Below are 12,319 nucleotides of genomic sequence, written 5' to 3'. Positions count from 1 at the left end.
ATGAAAATACACTATATTTAATCCATGTTATTTCAGCTATTATGAAAACTGAGCATGTGCTTTTTATTCACCACCATTTGTTTACTTTTTAATCACGCACGCGCGCGCACGCACACACTTAACCGTGTTTAAGGCTAATGTGTCCTTTTCCCTGTATAAATTAACTAAACTTTGAGTCACCATGTAAACAAATGGCACCACGCCACCACTTTTGATGGAAATCTTGCAAATCCAAATAGTTTAAAATCAAACCTGTAGCTGGCAACACATTATTAATTTACATTTTTTATCACGTTTTGCTTTTTGTTTACAGAGTCACGAATGGTGGCAAAACCACCCTGACAAACAAGTTGACCAAGACTCTGCCCAACTGCTGTGTTGTGCACCAAGATGACTTTTTCAAGGCGAGTTTTAGCAATAAAAAGTGTTCTTGTTAGCCAGCGGTTTCCTTGTTTAACTCTGCTTTGCATGTGAGCAAAGTAGTGAGTGCTGCCACTCTATGCCACACTGTGTTCCCCACAGTAGCTATAGAAATGAGCTTAATGTCTTTGGAGCATAGTTCCTCTACCTGCTTGTCCCTTCTTACTGCTTCTTGTGTCCTTTGAATATAGCCGTATAACAGCCCTTCAATCAATTAACAATATTCAAACATGGCCTGTGCATCTATTCTCTACTTCATTTCCATTAGCACCTTCACAATATATAGTGATTAATCCCCCCCCCCAATTTCTTCATAGCTGTGTCATTTAGTTAATTCCTTGCTTAGTTTTGTGCATACCCTTTGCTCTGCGCCTTTCCCTTTTCTTCTGTGTGTGTGTGTGTGTGTGTGTGTGTGTGTGTGTGTGTGTGTGTGTGTGTGTGTGTGTGTGCTCTTCTCTAGCCGTAGTACTCTTTGCATGCGAGTAGAATCTGCCACTTTTGTTCAGAGCCGTGAGGTTGCAGCAATGTTTTATTGGTGAATGTTATTTCAGAAACCCGATCAGATAGAAGTCGGTGAGGACGGCTTTAGACAATGGGATGGTAAGACTTCACTAAAGACTGCATAAGACTTATTGTTTACACTTTGATGTCATATAGCTCCTCCCTCCAACATTACATACACCGCACAACATTAAGCTCATACCCTCTCGTAACTTGGTGCAAAATGCAAAAACACATTTTCAATTTTTTATATTCTTGAATAACGTCTAATCTAATTCACTATCTATCCTTTCCCTTCCTCTTCTATCCACTTTGCTCTGTAGTGATAACCGCCATGGATATGGAGGCCATGACCAACACGTTAAAAGGCTGGATCGAGAACCCAGTGAAGTTCGCCCGTTCCCACGGAGTCCCTCTGTCTTCTGCATCCGACGTGGCCGACCCAGACGAGCAGACCCACATTCTGATCGTGGAGGGCTTCCTGCTCTACAACTACCTGTAAGTGTGTGTGTGTGTGTGTGTGTGTGATTAGCATTTTTGTTTATTTGCACAATGTAAAATTTATTCTGTGTTTTTAAATCTGGCTCTAAATGAATGACGTCTCTCGTTCACATTACGTAATTTTCAGTGATGGGGAACAGTCTGTTTCTTGCCAATACTGAGAAATGTATGACGACAAAGATTGTATACGTTATTTCTGTAATGTCACATGTTCGTTTTGCATGCTTACTATTGGTACGTGTACCCCTTCAGGCAGGTCCTGCAGTTAAAGATAAGGGTTTCAGCAGACTCTGTTAGTTGTCCTTAAAGCGCACTGCTGCTTGGTGGACACTGTGTGCTAGAGATGAATATCAAGCCCACTGCAGAGAGATAGATATGAGATGGTATGGGCAGTCACTACTGTCCTTTTTCTCTAGTTTGTTTGAAAACTTGCATAATCCTCGATGTCCTTCTTCATCTCCCCTCTAGGCCTCTGCTGGATGTTTTCGACAAGAGCTATTACATCACGATTCCCTACGAGGAGTGCAAGAGAAGGAGAAGGTGAGCGTACACAAAGTGTTTTTACCTTTTCTACATTTTAAAGAATACATTCTCACATTTACTCTTTTCTAGTCATTGACTTCAGCTGTTTTTGCCCATAATCCTGTCATGGCTCGTGCACGTTCTCTAACAGTTTGTTATTGCTTTCAGTACGAGGCAGTACACCGTCCCCGACCCTCCCGGCCTGTTTGATGGCCACGTGTGGCCGATGTACCTGAAGCACAGGAGGGAGATGGAGAGCAGTGGCTTGAATATCCGTATGTTGCCCGTCTTTTTTTTCCATGTATCCATATTTGCTCATGGAAATTAAGTGTCATTTATTTTCAACTTCCAATAGTTTTTGTTGTATGATTTTTAACTGGTGAACTTTTTAACTGTTGCAGAGTGCCTGGATGGTTTGATGTCCAAAGAGATCATCTACAACCAGGTGTATGAGGACATTCAGAACAATCTGCTCAATCGTTTATAGATAAGAAGACCGATTTAAGTGCGTCACTGTTTCCAATTTGAAGGGAATTTACATTTTAGGGATGTCTAATGTCCTAGTTTCAAAAATCTGCCACATTTGAGGGACAACTCATCAAAATGCATGTTTTCTAAAATACAAATGTATATGAACTGGTCCAATTGTAAAAGTGTACAAACTCCTAACGGTATTACTATTTTCTGTCTTTCTTGCAGCAGGAAGACTCCTTCATCCCTGTACAGAGCTTGTAAATAGTCCCATGGATTCTTTTTTTATGACGTTTTTCTAATTTTATTCTTTGTTTGTGACTGAAACAAAGCAATGTTAACTTATCATTGTTTTTTTTTTTTTTTGTTTGTTTTTATCATCTTCAGATGGTCAATATGGTTTTGTGTTTTTTGTTTTTTAATTCATTTTTGAACCAGAACATACTATGTTACTGTTATGTTAAACCACTGACTTGTACTGGAACATTTGTCGCATTCTCCTACAAATAAATGCATTAGTTGCTGTTGATATACAGAACATAAACAATCTCTATTTTCTTGTCTTCACAAAATTCAATTTAGCAGTTGGGTTTTTATGAACTTGCAATATAATAATGAGCTTGCATGAGAACTACATATTTCCTTTAATAGTTGTAAATACTGATAAACTTGAGTATTGGTAGTTGTTTGGACAGTTTCATCTTGTCACCTAGGAATTCATTTAGTGTGGGTTGTTCATCCCAGACCTGGGATCAGGACTTGATAGTCCCCATGAGTAAGTCATTGACTAACCACAAGATTTAGACTAACACACCAGATTTACAGCACACGAGGCCGTCATCACCTATGTTTCCATGCGAGGCCAGAATAATTTCTCATTTCCCCTGAGTGAATACCTTATGCTGTCACAGAGTTAGTGTGAGCAGCTCATCATACCACAGCTAAATAAAGAACGGGTCAGGTAGGTGCATGTATTCTTCACCCAAAGTACGTTGACGGCCATTAGAAGAACAAAGACCATTTTGGCATCAAAATCTGTCTGAAAGTAAAAGTGATTTGGCTCATTTTTGAGTCCGAGTTGAATAAATTCTTGGTTATAAAACGGTAGTTAACTACAGGTCTCCTGTTAATTTGAAAAAGTAGTGCATCTATATGTTCCCATTCAGTTTGACGCCTATTAAAATAACGACCTGTCTTCCCATTCCTGATGACATCAGCTGTTTGTACGTGTGATCTGTCGTGTGTGTGTGTCTTGTGGAAATTGAGTGACAAGGTGATTGTTGTGAGGCTCCAGCAGGTGGACGTGGAGTAAACCACACTGGCCTGGACTCCCGGTGCTAAAAATGACATCAGTATGTGTGATGACTGTTAAAACACGCACACATGCGGGTCTGTTCAAGGAGAAAAGACGATAATATCTGTGTTTTGCAGGGATGCAAACAACTTGCTTTTTTTTTTTTTTGCTTTTTTTTTTAACTTCAATTTGGAGGACATGTGTCAACAGTTAATGTTAGCAAAATACTTGATGACAAAACACATTGAGGATTGCATTAATTGCAGAGACATGAGACGTCCTCTTTAGACGATCTAACTCAGAAAACACCGGTCGCAGCAACTTGACGATTAGCAGTAAAAAGTCCACTGAAAGTGTTACACTTTCCATATCAGCCACACAAACGTTTATGGGCTTAATGAATGAACACATTAATCAATAATCTTTATATACATTGCACTTTTAGAAGTTAAGTTGGTTCAGTCGATTGACATGATTTGAGTCTATTTATGTACATGTTTTATTTTAGAATTATCTTTGGCATAGTTTTATTTTATAAAAAATAGAATTACGACATACTAGGAAAAGGGCTGCATGTGTCCCCAGTCCTGTCCGGTGCTCCAGTTATTGTTGCAGCTGGGTGGGTTTTTAAGGGTCGGTCAGGAAAAAAAAAATCTAAATTAACATCCATCCCTGATTTTGGGTAATGGTGCCCCAATCTAATAATGCAAATTTCACCACACAAGGAAAGGCAAGTGCGAAACGGTGCCTTAATTATACCAAGCAGCTTTACAGTGAAGACAAAATCCAGTCTAGATATTTTCCTGTACAAACGTGACCTCGTTACTCACAGCTTGTGTGAATCATGTGACTGATCCATTGGCATGCTGGGCCTCTATAAAGTCAGTAATATAACTCTCAGACCTGTCCTCCACTGCTCTTTGTTCCCAATATTTTGGTAAGTGTAAAAAATAAACTCCCTTATTTTGATTCAGTGTGAGTAAATCTGATGAAGTTTTTTCCTGTCTACTAAATTGACCATGTTTTAAACGGCCCCATTTGAGTAAGAACAACAACGGAATACAGGCACCACGGTGTCAGTGAGCTGCTGAGGAATCAGGGAAGTTATAGGTCTTTGTTTTGGATTCACAAACCTCTTCTCTATGTGCGTGAGTCACAGGACACTGAGGTTTATTACCTACATGGAAAGAATCTCTCATTGTTTTAGCATGCAACTTCAAGTTTGCTGTCTCCATGTTGACATTCAAACCGAGTGGTGGAGAATAACCGAGTACATCCTCTCAAGTACTGTCCTTTAGTTCAATTTGGTTGTCTGTAACCCACTGCAGGATAAGTACACCGCAGGTTCGGAGGGAGCTACGTTTTGAATGCAATAATCATAAACACGACATTATTGAATTCAGTTAAATGCAATTTTAGTTTTCATATGAATAACAAAACCAATGCAATATACGTATACTGTACATGGATATGAAAAATAAAAACTTCTAATTTCTATTTTAACCCTTTTTGTTCAGCTGGGTAATTATACATTTTTCGTAAATTCAATTCAATCCCCAGCTCCTCCCTGTCCACCTGTCGATGTGTCCTTAAGCAAGATGCTGAAGGTCTTTAGTGCAGTTTATTTACCGTTCAACATTTATTTAACTAACTGATCATTTGGTATGCAGACATTTTAATACACAGGCTGTCAAAATGCAGCTAAGTATAAAGTAGGCTACAATATCTGAACATTTTAAACAAACGGGTTTCTTGTTAAAACCCTGTAACTTTAACCTCCCAAGAAACTACAATGGAAACTGAAGCCAGTCTTCATTGATGTTGTTGGATGGCTGGGGGTTTAAATCATGTGTGTCAACGAGTTAGGGACAGAGCAGTATCACTGGCTGGAGAGATCTCAAAGGCTTACACTGTGATAGACCACCCGACAAGCTGGAGCAATGACACCCATCCGGTTACAGCCTGCCTGAGCTAAACAGACCCTGTGATCATGTCCCACGACTTACTCACACTTACACACACACACCTACCGTGCTCGTGTTTCTCACACTCACTCATGGATTTATACTTGCACAGATTGCAGAAAGGCTCTGGGTGCTTGCCAGGGTGTGTGAGTATATTTAGAGGGTTCTTGTAGTGTTGGTGCAGATACAGGAGGTTTTATACACTCTGACCTCCACTAATCCAGAGTGTGCTTTTTGTCACCATGCACACTCGTGACTTGCACCACGTATACTTTCTACAAGTCTGTTCACATGTCCAAGCAGCCAGAACAGCTGAGCCACATGATGAATGACACAAAATAAAGGCAAAGGTGAGGGCCTCCCCCATACTACAACCGCATCATTGTGTGTATATATACGTTGCACGTACGCACCACATAAGGCTGACCTGTGACTGTCCTCTGGTGGATGTATAGTTTGCTATGTTTTTTGTCTGTTATTGTTCACGCGTTATGCTGGATTACTTCAGGCCATGACGGTTTGCATGTTTGAGAAGAATAAAATAAGGTGTTACACGTTTTGAACATCAATAGACTTCAATGGAGTTATTTAGAGGGTTTCTTTCAGCATGTCTCACTCTCCTAATCCACTTTTTGTCCTACAGAAAAACACTATGAGGGATATTTGTTTTTTATAGCCGTTTGTAATGTGTATGATGACTTGTTGATCTGTCAATCAACAAGAGGAGTGAGGACTGAGCCTCATGTCTTTTTCTTTTTATTGTTACCAATAAATACCAGTTTCTCATCGCAAAACATGTACATATTATATTTAAACAATCACAACCTTGAAAGACATTGAACAGTCTGGCAAAGTCTTCATGTTACTGTTATGGGGATATATTCGTGGGGTGACCGTGGCTGACTGAGTTAAGAGGGTTGTCTGGGAACCAGCAGGTCAACGGGGACGTGTCGTAGTGTCCCTGAGCAATACACTGAATCCCAGGCTCCCTGGGCGCCTGTCATTGGCAGCCCACTGCGCCCTATATACAGGGATGGGTCAAATGCAGAGAGGCAAATTTCCCCCTTAAAGGGATCAATATAGTATAAAAAAAAATTTAAAAATATTCATCTAAATGGTCTGCAACTGAATGAAGAGATCAATAAGCCCTTTAAAGCTCCACAGTGATTTATAGTGATCTATTTATATGACCTGACCTTGACCTGACTTTGAAGTATGTCACATAACAAGACTTGAAGGGCAGACATGCTTTGGGAGAGAAGATAGGTGTTCTGTTTCTTAAATATACGTATACATGCATACATTTAGGGTTTGAAGGTTAATTAAGTATACATGCATACATTTAGGGTTTGAAGGTTAATTAAGTATACATGCATACATTTAGGGTTTGAAGGTTAATTAAGGGAGACTCGTGAATACAAGTTCGTTTGAAATACATGATATCTGGATCCAAAATTTTGAGGAAAAAACTTCAAGTCACTTCATTGGCATTTATATCTTCCCTTCAATCAAAGCTGAATCAACGGGCCGTTACGTGCTAACACTAAAACTTACAAGACTTTGATAAAAAAACAAATAGTCAGAGTGCTGACTGTCAGTGAGGATCCACTGCCATCATGTGGTGAAGAGGTCGACTTGGCCCCAGAGTGGGGATTCAATAGGTTCATTAAAGCCCAGCGGTACACTGTGCAACTAAAGACATACACTAACACTGACAGTCCCTAATGTGTCTTATGCGAAATGTGCCAATAGACTACAAGGAAATTAAGTTCCATACAGATATTAGTAGGCTTAATTGCTTTCAGTGCACCGTTAGTTCCAGGATTCTACTTGGACGGTGGGGAAATGGTTAATCTGGGACATAAGTGTAGCTCCTTGCTGTACATGTGAAAACCCTTTTTTTCTGAGAGTAACTCACATTACAAACATTTGAAGACGCCTCTACACGAAGTCTCTCAGTGGTGATGTAACTGCGTGACGGAGTTGAGTGTATTCAAAACACCACCCCATCACCCAGGTCAAACTCAAATGTTCGTCGTTAATGCCTCAGTGTCAGACCTCTCCACATAGAGACACCTTCACATTGAGCCATGGAGAAGTCAGTGCTTGTATTAATCTGCCTACTAGGTGTTTTGGTGTGTTTCGGAACCGGTCAGCACCATTTACGCGCACGTGTTGGACCGTGGAGACACCGGATTCAGTGGGAGAATAACGGCCAGGTGTACAGTTTACTGAGCACGGGGACTCAATATCGCTCACCTGCGCAGAGCAGAAGACGCGCTCAGCTGGTATTGACAACTAAAAACAATTTTAACCGACTTCACCCTCCTGTTGCACTGAGTAGATCCACCAGAATCAGACATGGAGACCTCGAGGACGCAGCCGGGGGTCACATTCAACAAAATGACCTCAATCAAATGGATGCGTCGGTTCTTGGTGTTGATGCGGGTCAGTATTTACTCGCCTCGGGACGACCCGGGACACACAGTCAGTCCCCACCGCGCCTAGCAACCACGGTTGTGGTTGTCCGCTCACAAGAGGCACCGTCCAACAGTAGCGCTGCCGCTTTCACCTCCATCCAGGAGTCCTCCGGCAGCGGAGTCCCGCGAGGAGGCCGGAGTACACCTGGAGATGGCGCTCAACAGGCCACAGCGTCACCGGTAAGATCACCGGACTTTACGCACAGCCGAGCGGGCAGGATAAGATCTGAAAGCTTGGAATCCGCTGCCCGGTCATCTGCCACAGCTGGATTGGTCACAGTGGCAGAGGATAGTGGGAATATACGTCACATCCAGCAGCAAACGCGTTTAGGAGACGCTACCAGTGCGCAAATAGCGCACTCACTGACCAGAATCACATCGGAGTCAAATGTTTCTCCCACAGCGCTGTCCAGTAACGCCGTAGAAATACACTTTCCTCGACCAAGATTGGAGACAACAAGGACTACGGACATGGGTGACCCACAGGATCCGCACAGTATTCATCACAGAAACTCAGTTTTCTATAATGTTTACCCACCAGACCGCAGAAACAGGATCACTGTGCGCCCTCCACCAGGACCGGGCTATGGCACCAGGTTCTTCCACAATGGTGAGGCGGACAGGAGAGATTGAAACCAAAGTTTAGCCCATAAAAAGTAGATAAAACAGTTATTTCTTAATTGATGACACCCTGAATCAAAGTCTGAATAATGATAGCCCTGGGAAGCACTGAGCCTGCAATGCTGAGGCACAGATGCCTCATGCATTTTCAAATTTAAATCTCCTTTTTTCTAATGCAGTTTTAATGGGAGTGAGAGTTAATGCACCCTACAACACAATTAATGTCTCCAGTATGAGAGCCTCTAAGCAGAATTGAAATTAAATGGCTGATTGATAGATCGGGAGTCATTAGTCCAGTAGTTTGCTAGAAGTGGTGCAGAGTACAAGTTATGAGAGTATATTATCCAAAGTTTTCTATTCAGTCATCTGCTGAAGTATTCTATTAAAGTGTTTGTATTAAATGTACTCAGGCATACAAAGTAAAATTACTTGTTAAACAATAAGAATAGTTTAATTTAATAAATATTTTTTGAAATATATAATCAGTTAATACAAATAGATTTTTACCCAAGGTAGTGTTCTGATGATCTATGCATGCAAATTCAAAACACCACATACAGTTCTGTCGATTATGCCTCGTAAATAATTTACATGTTTTCTGTCCCGATTTCCTTTGAGAATATTGAAGTTTCCACCTCTTTTCCAGAAGAGAGACGATGTTTGAAGCCCCCCTCAAAAGTCTTAATGAAAAGTGAAACTCTGTTTGAATCAGTGAATTTACATTCTTTTTAACTTGTGTTTTTTTCTTCTTCTGCAGGTCTCCCAGACTTGGTTCCTGACCCTTACTACATCCAAGCTGCCTCTTACATCCAGAGAGTGCAGATGTACGCACTTCGCTGTGCTGCTGAAGAAAACTGTCTTTCCAGGTGCACTTATTTATTTGACTTCACACAGAATTATTCTGTCAGTTGAGTCAAGACCAATGAAATCAGTTAATTAGTGAAGATACGAGTAGATGTGGCGTTAGTCTGATGATTCTTGTATTGCCCTTTGTCCTTAACTGGCATTTTGTTATGCACGAGCTCTCTACAGTGTGATAAAAGGTCAATCAATGCGGTATACACTTCTAAAGGCATAATGATAATCATTTAGGCTTCCTCTGAGGTTACCACATTAGGATGTGTGTTGGCCTCAGTCCCATTTGGAAGCTATAGCTGAGTGACTGAGCGGCTGGATACAGACCTGGCAGCCGCCCGAGATTCCCTCCTCTGATCTGAGCAGCCACTTAGCCAAGTAAAAGGAGCTCTGAAGTGAAAGGCAAAGGATTCCTGAGGTGAATGCAAAAATTGCTGAGGCAAGAATCCAGCCCTGTCACTTACACAGTAATGCACCATTATATAAGAAGCTCAGTGTGCTTGGAGGATAATGTGATGTAAAGACACCACAGATAAAAAGGTGATGCAAGTCAACCCGAGCTGTGCGCTCAGTGAATTAGGTCTTCCTTCGTGTCGTTTCAGTTCATAGTGAAGATACTGGAGTTTAACTTGGCTCGTTCTCTTCTTGTTTCCTTTTCTTTCAGGTCTGCGAGTCATCCCAGTGTGACGGACCTCGACTACAGAGTCCTGCTGCGGTTCCCCCAGCGAGTGAAGAACCAAGGAACAGCAGACTTTCTCCCAGTGAAGCCCAGACATGAGTGGGAATGGCACAGCTGTCACCAGTGAGTTCAGTAGTATTATATCAAATCCATGCACAGTGGTGTGTCGGCTCTTTGATCTACCAGATTTGAATGAATCATACATTTGAGAATGTGTCAGTTATTCCCCGTCTAAATCTTGTCGTCTGTAATATTTTATTAGTCTCCTAGCTGCCACCGTGCAGAGATGTAGTCTTTCCTCGGCTTTCACAGAGTCATAAAATATGCAAATTTGAAAGTGCATTAAATGACAAAATCACAAAAGGTGCATATAAAATCAAACATGTATACACAATTCTGAGAAATATTAATATTAAAATCCAAGGATAGTGTGCCATCTATTAAGAGTGCAGCTTCAGTCATTCAAATCACAACCCAACTCCTCCTGTCCACATGTCCATGGCAAATTCACTAAATCACAAATTGCTCCTTGTGAAACAATGAAGAGCCACTCCAGCAGTTGTACTTGGTGCCAGTTACAGTTTGTTGAGTTCCTTTACTTGGTGCTAATATGTGTATGATCAAACAGAAATGAGGATTTCCACAACACATTTTCAGTAACGCTCTCATTTCTCTCTGTGCATCTACAGGCATTACCACAGTATGGACGCCTTTAGCAATTACGACTTGTTGGACGTCTCCACTGGACAGAAGGTTGCAGAGGGACACAAGGCCAGTTTCTGCCTGGAGGACACGTCCTGTGACCCGGGGGTGCGACGGCGCTTCGCCTGCACTTCTCACACACAGGTTGGTCCTCCTGGTCTCAGATTAATTTTTACTTTTCCATTAATCCATCCATCCATTTTTTATTTATTTATTAGATGATGATTTATTACTCAAAGATGAACTCTTTTCCTCGATGCCATGAATAATGCACGTTTGGCTTTTTCTTAGGGGCTCGGTCCTGGTTGCTACGACACGTATCATGCCAACATCGACTGCCAGTGGATCGACATCACTGATGTACCACCTGGAAACTACATACTCAAGGTGGCAGTTAATGAAATAGGACACGATGGATAAAAACAGATTACTTATTCACTTCACAACAGCATGTTTTCAAATAACTGGAATCAGATAGAATATCTAGGTTTCATAGCTGTTTCTACTGTTCCTCAGGTGACAGTGAACCCCTCTCAGATGGTTCAGGAGTCAGATTTCTCCAACAATGAGGTGCGCTGCGACATCAGGTACACAGGAAGCTACGTGCAGGCAAGAAACTGCAGGATCACTGTGTAAGTCAGTCTTGTGTGCTCGCTCCTTTTAGCTGAGATCAGAAGTCCAAAAGAAGAAGAGCTCATCACTGATATCTTTTCTTTGTTCCACAGAAGCTGACCTGACTGAAGACATACATTTCCCCACAGAATACTTATACTCAATACCTTCTTGACTGTTGCTCTTACTGTGCAGTTGATACTTACTTTAAAATGTTTTTCTAATCTGTTCTTATTTATGTGATATGATATACTGTTGCTACAGCCAGACTGGCTACATGTTAACTTATGTTATTTGTAAAAATATACATTTTTAAGCAATGCAAGACTCTACTGTTAGCTGTTTGTGTGCAGAAAACTTGAGGAATGTGTGTTAGCGTGATTCACAAATATAAAGAAGCGATTCAAGCTGCGTCAATTCATTCGGTTACACTGTGCGACTGAATTGGTGCTTATTTTGCGTGGTGCTCTTCTCCTTTTCAAATTCATTAGCAATATGCCTTGTCAGAGAAAACGACCCTTTTAATATTGACTATGTATAGGAATAAAAGACTTAAAAGTGCTGTTAAAATATAAAAGCCAAATACTGTCATGCATGCATTTCGAGCAGAACAGGGTGTATGATTTTGTGCAGTGTACACACAAATGTATTGTCTGTTATTTTACAATCTAGTGAAAGAGTATTTGATTGTTTTAAA

The 12,319-nt window shown here is 41.1% G+C and overlaps 2 protein-coding genes across 7 annotated transcripts in view; both read left to right on the top strand.

The window, feature by feature from the left end:
* mibp (muscle-specific beta 1 integrin binding protein) overlaps nt 1-2,947 on the top strand; it is a 3,889-nt gene extending 942 nt beyond the window's left edge. Inside the window, exons 2-8 of one of the 5 annotated variants that reach the window (XM_031864056.1) lie at nt 314-404; nt 972-1,020; nt 1,245-1,419; nt 1,891-1,962; nt 2,113-2,219; nt 2,346-2,389; nt 2,647-2,947. In XM_031864056.1, the coding sequence (XP_031719916.1) occupies nt 314-404; nt 972-1,020; nt 1,245-1,419; nt 1,891-1,962; nt 2,113-2,219; nt 2,346-2,389; nt 2,647-2,679 (571 nt within the window). In that variant the 3' untranslated portion in view covers nt 2,680-2,947. Of the gene's footprint in view, nt 1-313; nt 405-971; nt 1,021-1,244; nt 1,420-1,890; nt 1,963-2,112; nt 2,220-2,345; nt 2,450-2,643 lie in introns of those variants that run through there. The other 4 variants (XM_031864055.1, XM_031864054.1, XM_031864053.1 and 1 more) reach the window with 4 other exon arrangements.
* A 4,816-nt stretch (nt 2,948-7,763) lies between these two features.
* Nucleotides 7,764-12,288, top strand: loxl5a (lysyl oxidase-like 5a). 2 transcript variants are annotated; one of them, XM_031864127.1, is made up of 7 exons: nt 8,538-8,763; nt 9,532-9,640; nt 10,294-10,431; nt 10,998-11,154; nt 11,302-11,397; nt 11,527-11,642; nt 11,736-12,288. In XM_031864127.1, the coding sequence occupies exons 1-7, from the start codon at nt 8,625-8,627 to the stop codon at nt 11,740-11,742; spliced, it is 762 nt and encodes a 253-aa protein (XP_031719987.1). In that variant the 5' UTR covers nt 8,538-8,624; the 3' UTR covers nt 11,743-12,288. The 2 variants fall into 2 exon arrangements, with proteins under 2 accessions (XP_031719986.1, XP_031719987.1); XM_031864126.1 differs by lacking the exon at nt 11,736-12,288 and having other exon boundaries at nt 7,764-8,763; nt 11,527-11,646.
* Nucleotides 12,289-12,319: the final 31 nt, after the last annotated feature.

Source organism: Anarrhichthys ocellatus, unplaced genomic scaffold (genome assembly GCF_004355925.1).
Source record: "Anarrhichthys ocellatus isolate YVR2014 unplaced genomic scaffold, GSC_Weel_1.0 scaffold30, whole genome shotgun sequence".
Taxonomy (NCBI): Eukaryota; Metazoa; Chordata; class Actinopteri; order Perciformes; family Anarhichadidae; genus Anarrhichthys; species Anarrhichthys ocellatus.
Note: the sequence above shows the minus strand (reverse complement) of the source record. Positions and strands in the feature narration are given on the sequence as shown.